Source organism: Ciona intestinalis, chromosome 12 (assembly GCF_000224145.3).
Source record: "Ciona intestinalis chromosome 12, KH, whole genome shotgun sequence".
Classification (NCBI taxonomy): domain Eukaryota; kingdom Metazoa; phylum Chordata; class Ascidiacea; order Phlebobranchia; family Cionidae; genus Ciona; species Ciona intestinalis.
The window spans coordinates 3,188,875-3,201,278 of NC_020177.2; the positions used below are offsets into that span (position 1 = coordinate 3,188,875).

Sequence of the window (12,404 nt, forward strand, 5' to 3'; positions counted from 1 at the left end):
AATATTCGGTAATTTAAGAAAAAAAGTGGAATTTTTTAGAATTTTTTGGAAAATAAAATTGTTTTTTTTTGGCTGAAGTAGTTGGTTTTTTTAAAAATAAACATTTTTTTTTTTTTTTTTTTAAATAAAAAAAAAATTTTAGGCTGAAGTTGTTAGTGCTGATAAAGTGTTCAGTGGAGTTGGGAACATCAAAAGTAGAAAGATTGCTATTTCTTCTATTGATGGCAACAAGAGGTTTGCAAAGGATGAAGCATCTCCAAACCAGTTTGGTAAGTCTATAATATGCATCTGGTTCCGGTTTAGTGTTATATGACCAGATTTGTGCATTTTTTGTATTTTTGAAATTTTTTAAAATTGACTACTTTTGCACCATTTTATTCAATTCTTTTTTAATAGAGGGCAATTTTGGAGTTTTCAAGAAAACTTTGCAATCAGTAACTTTTGAAATATTGTTTATCACTGGTATACCGAAATTCATTTACTCTGCTGTTAGATAATTTACTCTGCTGTTAGATAATGGTTAGTTTGAGATGGCTCTCTCAAGCAAGCTGGCTCTCCTAATTTTGGTAAAATTCAACCTAATACTCTGCTTATATTGTATTTCCTTAACAGACGAAGGAGTGACTTACAAGAAAAGTGAAATAATGTTGGAAAATATCGGCGCTGAATATAAAGACAGTGAAAAGTGAGTTAAATGTATATATATTCCCTTTTACCAATTTTTTAAATTTACAAAAAAATTTTTTGCCAACTTTTTAATTTAAATTGTCAATTTTTTTAATTTTGTATTTTTTTAAGTTTTACATTTTTTATTTTTTTTATTTATTTATTTTATTTTTTTCCAGGACTCGATCGCAGGAACAGCGGGAGAAGTTGGAGATGTGGTCGGATGAACAGAGAGGATTGAAAGAGGAAGTGAAGAAGGTGATGAGAGAGGAGATAGAGAAGGCGGAGCGAGCGAAGAAGGAAGAGATCAAAGAAAAGATGTTGGAAGAGGAGAGACAGAAGGAGATCATGAGAATCAGAGAAGAGGTTTTTATTTAACTTATTAAAATTATTATTTTTTTAATTCTTGTTTTTTTATGTATTTTATTGATGTATTTCTTTTTTTTCTGATTTAGTTTAACATTATCTTGTTTTATTTATGTTTCTTACTTTACTCTTTTTTTATAGAATGATATCTATTTTGTTAAAAAAAAAAATAAAAAAAAAATTTTTTTTATGCCTGTTCTATTTTTTCCCTTCTCCATTTTTATTGTTTTTCCATTTATTCATGTAATTTTTTTTAATATTGAATTATTTTTTAGATTTTTACTTTCAATTATTTTTTAATTTTTTTTACATATTTTTTATTTGAAAAATCATTTTTAAACCTTATCTTCTTCCCAGGTCCGTCTCCAGATTAAGAAAGAGATACAAGCTGAGATTGATCAGCAGAGGAAGCAGGTCCTCCAGGATCCGGAGTTAAAGAGTCAGATCATGGAGCTTGAAGCATTGAAACAGAGCGCTGTTAAGTCAACCGATATCAAACCTGTGACTTCAACACCAGAAGGGCCAACTGACAGCTTCACTGTACAACAAGATCAACATAAGAAGGTAAAAATATATTGGATTATGTTAAAATTTTAATATATAAAGAGCAAAAAAAAGAATAAACAGTATTTAAAATATACTAATAACCAATATATTGCACAAAAAAACGGGAATAAAACAATTTTTAAAGTATAAACTTGTTAAAAAAGCAGGAATAAACCAATATTAAAATGTATTAAACAGGAATAAACCAATATTAAAAACTAACTGAAATGGTCCTTTAAGATCACAAAACAATTCCCAGAAAATCTCTTTTAGACTTTCTGTATTAAGTCTGACAACAACATATAGTAGGGTGGGGAAGATGGGACACTTTATTATTCTATTATCTTGTCACATTAGGTAGTAAACATAGAACATTCAAAGAATTATAAAACCAAATCCTCACGATTCCCATTGACCGTTGTTAATTGTTTAAAACACGATCAGAATATTCGGATATTATGTGCTAAAGGTGTCTCATCTTCACTCACCCCACAATATAACAAAAAAAAATGATAACTTTTTCTCGCAGGATATGAACCAGTGGTTGGAGAAACATGGCAAGAGGGCATCCGAGATGAATGTGGAGGAAATGAGGCGAATGCAAACCATGTACATGCAACAGCTGCATCATTGGAGTCAACAGCAGCAGAAGGTTTGGTTTTTACTTAAATGAGAGAATTTTTTTGAATAAAAAAAAGGGGAATATTAGCTTATTAAAATTTCCTAAATTTTTAAGAGGGTTCAAAAATAAAAAAAAATAACATTTTTGCTGTGTTTTCAATAACGTTTTTTGTTGTTTAACTAATAAACTTAAAACAATTTTTTTTTAAGTCAAAATTACTATAAAGTTAATTTAAGCTGCTAAAACATCTGATTTAAAAACTCACAAAATTTAAAAAACGATAATTTTTTTTTTAAAATGTCAAAATGACCATTAAGTTACTTCTACACCTTCAAAAGCATGTAACTCATTAAAAAAATCAAAAACAATATTTTAAAAAACACTTCCTTTTTTCCCAGGCATATATGCAATGGTATTGGCACCAGCAACAAAACTACAAGCAACATTATTTCTCACAAAAATCTGGTTTCTACAACAACCATCCTACTTCTGGAGCTGGGGACCAAAAAGCACCAGTTTCTGGACCAGATAGCCAGCAGCGTGGTCCAAACCAGAGTCATATGGTGTCTAACTTACCTCCAGGAGTAAGACCACCTCTTGACCAGGTGAGACCATTTATTATTAAAAATTTCTACCTAATTTTGCCATCATTTTTTTCGTCTGGTCAGAGCGCCTGCCTTTAAGAGGTTATGAGTTCAAGGCTTGTCGCTGCTATCATTTGGGCATATTTTTCCTTGTACAGGATAATTAACAACAATTGCAACCAGTGGCGCAGCCAGATAAAAATAGGGGGGGTTAATCAAAAAATGTTCCCTTTTTTTTCTAGTTTATATGGGGGAGGGTCAAGACCCCCTAACCCCCCTGGCTGCGCCACTAATTGCAACAACCCTATGGTAATTAATTGATTGTCTAAATTGTCAACCATACATAAATAAACTTCCCCACAAAAATACATAAAAACCCAAACAGAAAATAATGACAAATATTTTTGGTTTTATAAAAAAAATCTTGTCTAAAATATTTTTTTAATTTTTTAGTTTCTGACCAAAACCTTTTACTCAGGGTCAACACTCCATGAGTAGCATGCACCAGAGACCCCCTGATGGCCAAAACATGGGTAACCCTACTTTTACCCGTGCCCCAAGCCAACATAATCCACCAAACAAACAGGCAGAGGTAGGGAACATTTTTTCCAAATAGTTTTTATTGAATTTCTGAACTAGGACTAAGTTTTAGTAATAATCAAATTTTGGTAAAAACCTGGTGTAAAATTAAGGTCCCACGAGGTGCATTGCCACAGAGCTTTACTCATACAGAATCTAACAGCTTTTATTTTGTTTGTTTCAGACATATGATAAAAAAGTAGCAGACATATGATAAAAAAGTTATAAAATATAAATCCATTCAAAAAAATCCCTAAACAGTTTGGAAATCCAAAAATTCGGGTTATATCACATGATACCTATAGGCTCCTAACTTTTCAACTGTTTTTTTTTTATATTTTTTTATTTGAGACTAAACTTAATAAATACATTAAACAGGGTGTTGGCCAGCAATCACAGTCAGTTTTAATGACCGCTCAATCACAAGAGCAAAGATTTCAACAACAACAAAGAAACTTTGGCAGTCACTACAATAATAGACCTATTCCTTATCACCATGGTAATTTGCATAGGCAAATTTAGTCTTTTCTATGTAATTTTTCAAGTTTTTGACATGTTTCTATACTGTATGCTGTTTTCTATATAAAATATTTGCATTATTTGCAATGAAAACAGGTTAAAAAAATGGTGTTTTAAACAATTCTATTAAATTTTAAATATATAGAAATGCACTTTTTTATAAATATATATATAGTTTTATTCCTAATTTGATTTATTTATTAAACTTTATTTTTATCATTTTTTTATAAAAAGTTTCATTTATAAGTTAAAATTTGTGTTTTACCCCAGATGACCCCCATCGTCACGGGAACCACCCCCGCATGCCCCCACCGCACGATCGTCGTGACCTTTACCCCCCTAACCCCTTGAACCGTGGTCGAGAATTTTACCCCCCGGGTCCGGACCGTCAATTCCCCCCAAATCGCTTCGAAAATTACCCCGACAAGCGGCAGCAACCCCGATTTGCTCCCCCACAGTTTCGCCCTGGGTCTTACCCCGAACAGCTCCGGCCTGACCCCCATATGCAAAAGTCTTTGAACCCAGAGGAGCAGTCCCATCTGCAAGAACATCTTAAGCAACAACAGCAGCCACCAGTAAATAGATACAATCAACCAATACCTACAACTCAGCAGTTCAAAACAACAATGGTAAGTTGAAGGCGCAGCCAGAAAAAAATAAGGGGTGGGGTTTAATCACAAAATTAAAAAAAAATTATTATTTTTTTGGGTATAAAAAGGGGGGTCGCAACCCCTTAAACCCCCCAAGCTACGACCAAATGTTTCATGTAAAATAACGTTGACAGATATAGTAACCGTAAAATTTAAATCAAAATTAATTATCTGACATGCACTAGTAAAGGAAAAATATCACCTACAAAGGTACCTACTCGTAAGCTGGCACGAGGTGTATGAAACAGAACATTCATGTTATAGTGACTGTCATTTTTGTGTAACATGGATGCGAGAATAAAGCAAGTTTCATTCATTCAAAATTTTTCACTTGGCGTTTTATCCTAAATACCAAAGTTATAAAACACACAAAAATTGTTAAATACAATTTTTTGTTGTTTTAAAAACACACAAAAAATGTTTCTACTTTCCAGCCATTAACCAGCATACATGGTGCAAGCAACCAACCGAACCAGGGACCCACCAACCCCCCGTTACACCAATACCCCCCACCCGGTATGGAAACCAACAACGAACCAGATGACTGTGCACCAGGAACCACGCCACCACCAAAAGGTAACCAAAAAAAAACAAAAAACAACATTTTTAAAGAAAATTAACAAAAATTGAATGTGCAATATTACACCAACGGTTGGTGTATCATTTAGGTTGTTTCAGCGCCATAGTTTTACCTAAAATAAATTTAATGTAGCTTTTCTATGTCTATACAAACAAACTGACTCAAAATATATTGCGTTCACCACATAATCACTAAGGTTCCCTCTGTTTGACAAGTGTACGCAACCGTATTTTAACAATGTCACCCCAATTTTTACTAAAAACTAAAACAGATCGAACGCAAATCATTAAAAAAAAGAAAATTCTTTACTCCATTATAAATGTACTATCTACTTAAATATATTGATAGCCACAATGTAATGAATGTAACAACCAATATATTGACAGCCACCAACGACCAACCGCCACCACCTGGAGTGGAAAGTTTACCTTCAACCTCCATGAATGCTCCTATCATGTAAGTTCTGCTTGTTTCTTTGTTTATTACTTGTTTTTGTGCTTGTAAGTTGTAAAAAATATAAAAATTTAGCTTATCGTTATACTTTTTTTATTTGTTGTGTATCCTAACTTTTTATAATTCTTTCGTGTTTTTTTCGTTAAACATAATTTTTCCTAATTATTTTGTTCTTGTTATTTTTACAAGATTCCTATAGAAATAACATTACTTTTTACCCAGCTCTTCCATGCCTCCTGGTGGTGACGATCTAGCACCCCCCGGTGACGATCAATACACGAACATTCCTCCTCCTAATATTAAAAATCCGAACGTGGAAGAATCACCAGCTAAAGTGAGAATAAATGTTCTGCAAGCGTTATTTGCTACTGTGGCAGAAAAAATGCAATTGGACCTGAGACTTGTAGCATATTTAATACTAATAATAATATTAATAACTTCATTAATATTGATTCTTTGATTACGGTAGCGAAGATTAAACAGTATTTTAAATAAAAAGATAGGATAAAACGACCAAAAACAGATTTTAAAACAGGCTTAAAGTTAAAATTAAGAGGCCCAACATAGAACCCAATATCTTTTGCTTTTGATTCAAGCAACCACTTATCAATTAAAAATTATTTACATTATGGCTGGTAGCAGAAGTAACCAGTGGCGCAGCCAGGGGGGTTTCGGTGTCTCGACCCCCCTTCTTTTAAACCCCCCAAAAAATTATATATATAAATATAATTTTGAAAAAAATAAAATTTTTGAAAAAAAATAAAAAAATTTTTTTCTGGCTGCGCCACTGGAAGTAACAGATTTTTTTATTCCAGGCGAGCAAGAAAAAGAAGAAAAAACATCGACGGAAGAAAAAGAGGAGAAGTTCAAGTGAGGAGGAAGATGATGCAGATGAGGTGGAAGAGCAAAGAGCAAAGATCATGGTACGTCATCTTTAATTACAAAAAATGTATTTTTTTATGTGTGTGAGGTTTTTTTCGAGATCCTGCGATTTAGGCCAGGTTTGGCTCATTATTGTTTTTTAAAACTAAAAAAAATGCTGTTTTTATTAAGTTATATTTTGAATACATAAAGATGTTGTATATGTAGTAATAGAATGTATTTTGATTTAACACACAAACAATGTAAGTTGCTAAATACACTTTTTACATTAAAGTTGAATTTAAAAAATAAATGTATGCTGTAAAACAGTTACTAAAAATTTTAATTTAATTCAGTACTTCTGCTTTGTTTTAAAATTTTATTGTTTAATATTTTTTCCTCGAATAATTTTCGTTCTTTTCTTCTATTTTTAGGAGCAACTAAAGATCCTCCAAGCAGGAACTCTGGATGAGGTGGATGCTGCAGAGGTTGAAGATGGAGAAGTTCAATCCGGAGACGAGGGGAAACCTGTTTCTACAGTAGCTGCTTCTATTGCTGCACTGACTGCAATGTTACCACAAGTACGGACTCCTTTTTTTTTTTTTTAAGGCATAGGTCAGGCCATTGGAAATAAAGCCTCTGATTTGACTGTTTTGGCAACGTTTATACTGAAATATTATGCTTAGTTTTGGTCAATAGATGTAATATGAGAAGTAACATTTTATAAAACATGGGGTTTAGGCCGGGGTTAACCCATTGCCCCTTTATAGGTTATAAGGGTAATTAGAAAAATATTTATAAAAAATTAGTTGCATGTCCTTCAATTTGTGGTGAGTTTCAAATATTTCTGTTTTTATATATTTCAGTTGGAGAGAAAGAAGAAAAAGCACAAGAGAGAGAAAAAGAAAAAAAGGAGAAAAAGAGATTCATCAAGTGAAGAAGAAGAGTAAGTAGCAATTATAAAAGATACTGCATCACATGTGTCCTGACATTTAAGCCACAGTTGGCCCATTACCACAATTCTATTATGGATTCTATTCTATATGGGTGAGGTTCTACTGTAAGAAGCGCTATGGGAGCTGTGATTTAAGCCAGAGTTGCCCATTACCCCAATACCTCATGTGAATAACAACAAAACAAACTTTTTTTTTTTTCTTTTTACAGTAAACAACAACAAAAACAAAATCTTTTTTATTTTTTACTGTAGACAACAACAAAAACAAAATATTTTTCTTTTTAGCATTAAACAAAAACAATTCTGTTTTCATTTTACAGTAAACAACATTTTATTCTTCTTACAGACATAGTGAAGCCCCCCAACCAATCCAGGCGATTCAGAAACCGCATTTCCCCCCTGGCCACCCTCCACAACACCCAGGGTACCCAGGTACAAATATATTCAAAATAATTCACAATCAGTTTAAGGTTTAAAAAAAATTGAGCATTATATTTATCATAACCTTAATATTGAAATTTTCAAAACTTTTGTGGTAGATTTAATTTTTCGAGATCTATACAGAAATTATTTTTTTTAATTTGGATTTTTTGTTGGTATGCTTCTTTAATATTTATATTAAAACAGGTATACACCACCCAATGCAAGGTAGAGACCCCATGGTCCCGGTTTCCGGAATCCAGCCCCAATATCAAGCCCCACCCACGTCACGACCCCATAATTACCCCTACCCTGACCACCAGCTGCCCCATGGGGGAATTCCCTTTTCTAACCCCGATTTCGCCCAAAGGGGTCAAAATCCCCAAACTGCCCCCAGAAATGACGCTTACCCAATTATGGGCCCGTCAGGTGATAATCAGACCGTTCCCCGGAAAAGGTCTCCATCACCCCTACCCCTTGTGTTCCCAAATGACCCGGTCGAAATGGAGGCCTGGGCAAGAAAAATGGAGCAAAGATACAGCGACCACCCACAAGCTCATGAAGCAGGAAATGCGTTAAAAAAATTGGACATGTCGCGTCCAATTGAATCTGTACGTGAAGCACTGCGGGACATGGAACACAGAACTGGTAAAATCATTTTTAAGGATACAGATTTAATTTTAGCTAATTTTTGGCATTCAGGTCTAATAGTGTAAAATAAAAAATTATTTGTTTTACTTTGTGTTAAATTTTAAAAAGATTTTCATGCACCCAATAAAATTTATAGGTGGCTTAAGTAAAATAGGTAAAAATTTGTGTATTATCTAATAAACAAATGTTTTTAAGCTTTTTTAGGATTCTTTTATTTGTTGTTGAAAGTTGGAAACAAAATTTAAACCTAATTTTTTTGTAGCATTGGACCAAAGAAGACCAGAAGAGCAGAGGATTTTGGAGCAGAGAGGATTTGATCAATCTGCTGAACTCCGGAGCAGAAGGAAAAGAGATGTAAAAAGTTTTTTAATTGATATTTTTATTTTCTTCGAAAATTTTTTGTTAAAAAGTTTTTCTAAAAGTTATTGAATCAATTATATTTTGTTTGAAAAAATTATTTTTTTGTTAAAAAAGATCGACTTGGAAGTTATAAATTTTTTTTTTTGCTTTTTTTTCTAAATACAAAGTATTTTGCATGTTTAGCGAGCTGTACATGGTGGGCGAGGACGTAAGAAACGAAGAATGCAACGAAATTATAGAGACTGGGACCAACCAGAAGATGATGGTTTGGTATGTAATCTGTTTCAACAGAATAACAATGAATGATTTCAACTTATTTACCCTCGCGTGGCTGGGCATAGACAGTTGTTATAACACAGGTGTCCTGTTACATACATCTTGTGCCCATTTATGAGTTACCATGTATGTAACTTTGTGGAGGTGTTTTTTACCCCTCTGTGGAAGTGGCATAGTGGTTAGCGCGTCACCTGCAACCCAGAGGTTATGGGTTCAAGGCTCGACACTGCTACCATTGTGGGCGTATGTGTCTTTGGGCAAGACACTTAACGGCAATTGCTCCAACCCAGTGGCCTATACAAAATAACACAAAAACAATATATTATTTCACCAGGTATACTACTATAGTGAGAGTGGGAGCTCAGGTTGGGGTTCAGACCAAGATTTTGACGATTTACTCGCTAAAAAACAGCGGGAAACTGGTGCAGTGCCCATCGATCCAAACAGACCTAATTTTCCAGTAAATGCTCAACCAATAAACGTAACCAACACAAGGTATTAATAATATTAACTTTTTTTTTTTTATTCTCCTGTAGCCGGAAAACGACAGTCGTTTTAACACGGGTGTTCATACACTGCGTGCCAGCTTACGAGTTACCAATTATGTTACTTCGTGGGTGAATATTGAAAATATTTTAAAAGAAAAGACTGGATATAGCGATAAAACAACAGTTGGTAAAACAAATCTACATTTAATTAATTGGACTTAAGAAACTTAAAGTAATGGCTTTCATTTGCTGTACATTCGTTATATATTCCAGATATTATGTATAACATTTACATTTATTTTAGGCGCCAATCTCCTGCCCCTGGTCACCCCCATGGTCATAGACCCAACGAGGCAATGGGTGAAGTTCAAGGCATTCAAGTTATAGGGGGTAGTCAGCCCCAGCCTATCCCGTCCCTGGCCAACCGAAGTGGGCCCCGAATGAGCCGGCCGGACCCAATGCGCGATCGATTTGAGCTCGCCAGGGAAGAAGAGTTATTGATGGCTCATGATATCGAATACATGAATTTTATGTCGGAGCAGCGAAACCAGCTTTATGCTCGGCAGAACCCCCCACACCCCCACCCTGTACCCCACAATGTCATGGACTTGGCCCCGAGACCCCCAATGCCCCGGGACCATGGGGGTTTCCCCATGAACCCGATGATGCGTCGTCCATACGGCATGTAACCGCATGCCTGTGTATTATGTACATAGTAGTCAAGCTAGTTTAAGTTTTACAAATCTGCAATTTTAGTTTTCGTCTTTTAGAAGAAAAACATTGCCAAGAAAAGCTGCAAAACAGGTAACTATATTTTCCTTTTTTTAAATAAATTTTAAGTTCAATTTTTACCAAAAAACCTAATTTTTCTCTTTTTACAGCTCATTTTTTTGTTGAAGACGCAAGATTTACAAATTGGATTACTTGTATATAATTGTGCATGTTGCTAGGTTGGATTTAATTTCAGCAAAACTGCTGCAATCGTGGATACTGGATCTGTATATAAGAATCAAGTGTACTAAAGCTAACATAGGCAGAGTTAGATGGCCGCTGGGGCCTTTAACTCTGTCCGTTTTTATGTTCTGACGTTTTCAGGGCTAGACAGATTCGTCTGCGTATTACTAGTTCAAAAAACACGAAAAAAATCGTTTTCTGAAGACTGCCTGCACCGTACTGCAAACTAAAAGATTCTGACTGGCGATGTTTTCTTAGCTTTGCAGGCACTGCCTAAGCAACTGCGCTGTGCAGTAACCGCTGATGTACATACTGAAAGGATTAATTATTACTCGCTGTGAGTACATTTGGGATATACCATTTGCCAAGTCAAGTCGTCATCGAAAAGGGTTCGTGCTTCGTGTCAGTTTTGTCGAACTACAAATGTAAATTTTGTTGGTAATTGTGAATAAAAATCTTAAATTGTCATTATTGCGTGATTATGAATTATGTCTCTCAAGATTAAACCCCAACAATGGAAGAGGACAGGTTCAAGGCTCGACGCTGCCACAGTTTTTGGCGTATAACTCATTTGGTAAGACACTTTAAGCCGGTGATTCTTTATTGTTTGTCCAATATTTCAGCCATAAAAAAACGATCTCTTTGTTCCATTTATAATAACTCGTAAGCGTGTTTTAGCTCCTATAGCATACGTATAAAATGGCAGCACCCAAATTTACGTTGCTACGTGGGATAAATAAATGATAGCTCACGGCTAAGAGTTACAGGAGTTAAAAAAAATGTTAAACCTCACTATACAGTTGACCAGGTCACTTTAATTTAAATCGATTCTTTTGATCAATAAACGTAAAACGATAACAGGCTTAAATAACTCTGCTTGCAGATAGGATCTACTGTAGCACTTTATTTTCAATCGGTTTCAACAGTTTGTACAATTGACCATTTTTATTTCTGGCCACAATATAAAAGCATTAGTTTCACATTGCCACGTTCGCCAGTTATATTTAAAAGCTACACGAAGCATTCTCGTCGGGGCTTATGTAGTATCATTCATATACAGCAAGATTTACTGTATATAAACAAGTATGTCTACACCCACTCTGGGTGCCGTCCACATTGAAAAGTACACCTCGTTTCATACGCCGCACATGCTAGGGCTACGTAAGCCAGCATCAGTACGAGTACACACGCCGTTATTTGCTTTACAGAATCCGCTGAGGACCGCCTATTGTCCAAGTAGGTCGCATTTAAATTATCTCTTATTGATCTCACGACCGAAATATTCTGATTCGCAGTGTTTCCAAATACTTTTTCTACATCCCTTTCATCTTTTCCCGCTGAATTCCCGCTTACAGTGATGACCTTGTTCCCGATTTTGATCTTGGCATCACTGAAAACTGTAGAAATCGCAATGCCTACCTAAAACACAGGAAAATACTTTCATTTAAGGTGATCTCGCACTGTAACCCACAAAATTCAACTATGTCCAAAGTCTTACTGTAAAAATCCAAAAATGTCGCGCCATCAAACGCTCTCTGCTATGCCGTATTCTCTCCGTTGTCGAAGTATGAATTATTTATGTAACGTCTTTAAAGATAGAAATACTTACGTCAACGTAATGCACCCTGGGCTAAGCTTTAAAACAGAAGAAAAGTGATGTTTTCCTAATTATACTGGGTAAAATCAAGCACAAACATGCTACGACAGCTGTACTAATGATTTGGTAACAGTATTATTTAAGGGGCGAATCTAACTAGCCTTTATCGGTATATAAGTACCCACACAGGACTCAGGAGTCGCAGGCAACAAAACTCTCTTTACAAAGCGTTTCACAACTTCTTTCCAAAGATTTCCGTCTAGCGTGTCGGCTCACG

The 12,404-nt window shown here is 34.8% G+C and overlaps 1 protein-coding gene and 1 long non-coding RNA gene across 3 annotated transcripts in view; one reads left to right on the forward strand and one right to left on the reverse strand.

Moving 5' to 3' along the window:
- LOC100182450 overlaps positions 1-10,998 on the forward strand; it is a 28,204-nt gene extending 17,206 nt beyond the window's left edge. Inside the window, exons 26-47 of one of the 2 annotated variants that reach the window (XM_018814461.2) lie at positions 143-269; positions 613-685; positions 846-1,032; positions 1,390-1,596; positions 2,108-2,230; positions 2,599-2,805; positions 3,263-3,376; positions 3,742-3,862; positions 4,153-4,511; positions 4,967-5,108; positions 5,499-5,568; positions 5,788-5,899; positions 6,381-6,488; positions 6,861-7,007; positions 7,293-7,372; positions 7,728-7,813; positions 8,009-8,449; positions 8,715-8,806; positions 8,996-9,082; positions 9,423-9,583; positions 9,881-10,380; positions 10,458-10,998. In XM_018814461.2, the coding sequence (XP_018670006.1) occupies positions 143-269; positions 613-685; positions 846-1,032; positions 1,390-1,596; positions 2,108-2,230; positions 2,599-2,805; positions 3,263-3,376; positions 3,742-3,862; positions 4,153-4,511; positions 4,967-5,108; positions 5,499-5,568; positions 5,788-5,899; positions 6,381-6,488; positions 6,861-7,007; positions 7,293-7,372; positions 7,728-7,813; positions 8,009-8,449; positions 8,715-8,806; positions 8,996-9,082; positions 9,423-9,583; positions 9,881-10,265 (3,429 nt within the window). In that variant the 3' untranslated portion in view covers positions 10,266-10,380; positions 10,458-10,998. The remainder of the gene's footprint in view (positions 1-142; positions 270-612; positions 686-845; positions 1,033-1,389; positions 1,597-2,107; positions 2,231-2,598; positions 2,806-3,262; positions 3,377-3,741; positions 3,863-4,152; positions 4,512-4,966; positions 5,109-5,498; positions 5,569-5,787; positions 5,900-6,380; positions 6,489-6,860; positions 7,008-7,292; positions 7,373-7,727; positions 7,814-8,008; positions 8,450-8,714; positions 8,807-8,995; positions 9,083-9,422; positions 9,584-9,880; positions 10,381-10,457) is intronic. The other variant, XM_026837156.1, reaches the window with a different exon arrangement.
- Positions 10,999-11,325: 327 nt separating this feature from the next.
- On the reverse strand, positions 11,326-12,333 carry LOC100179494. The gene is made up of 2 exons (XR_717505.3): positions 12,029-12,333; positions 11,326-11,949 (listed from the first exon to the last, which is right to left on the reverse strand). It is a non-coding gene; the product is annotated as an uncharacterized LOC100179494 (long non-coding RNA).
- Positions 12,334-12,404: the final 71 nt, after the last annotated feature.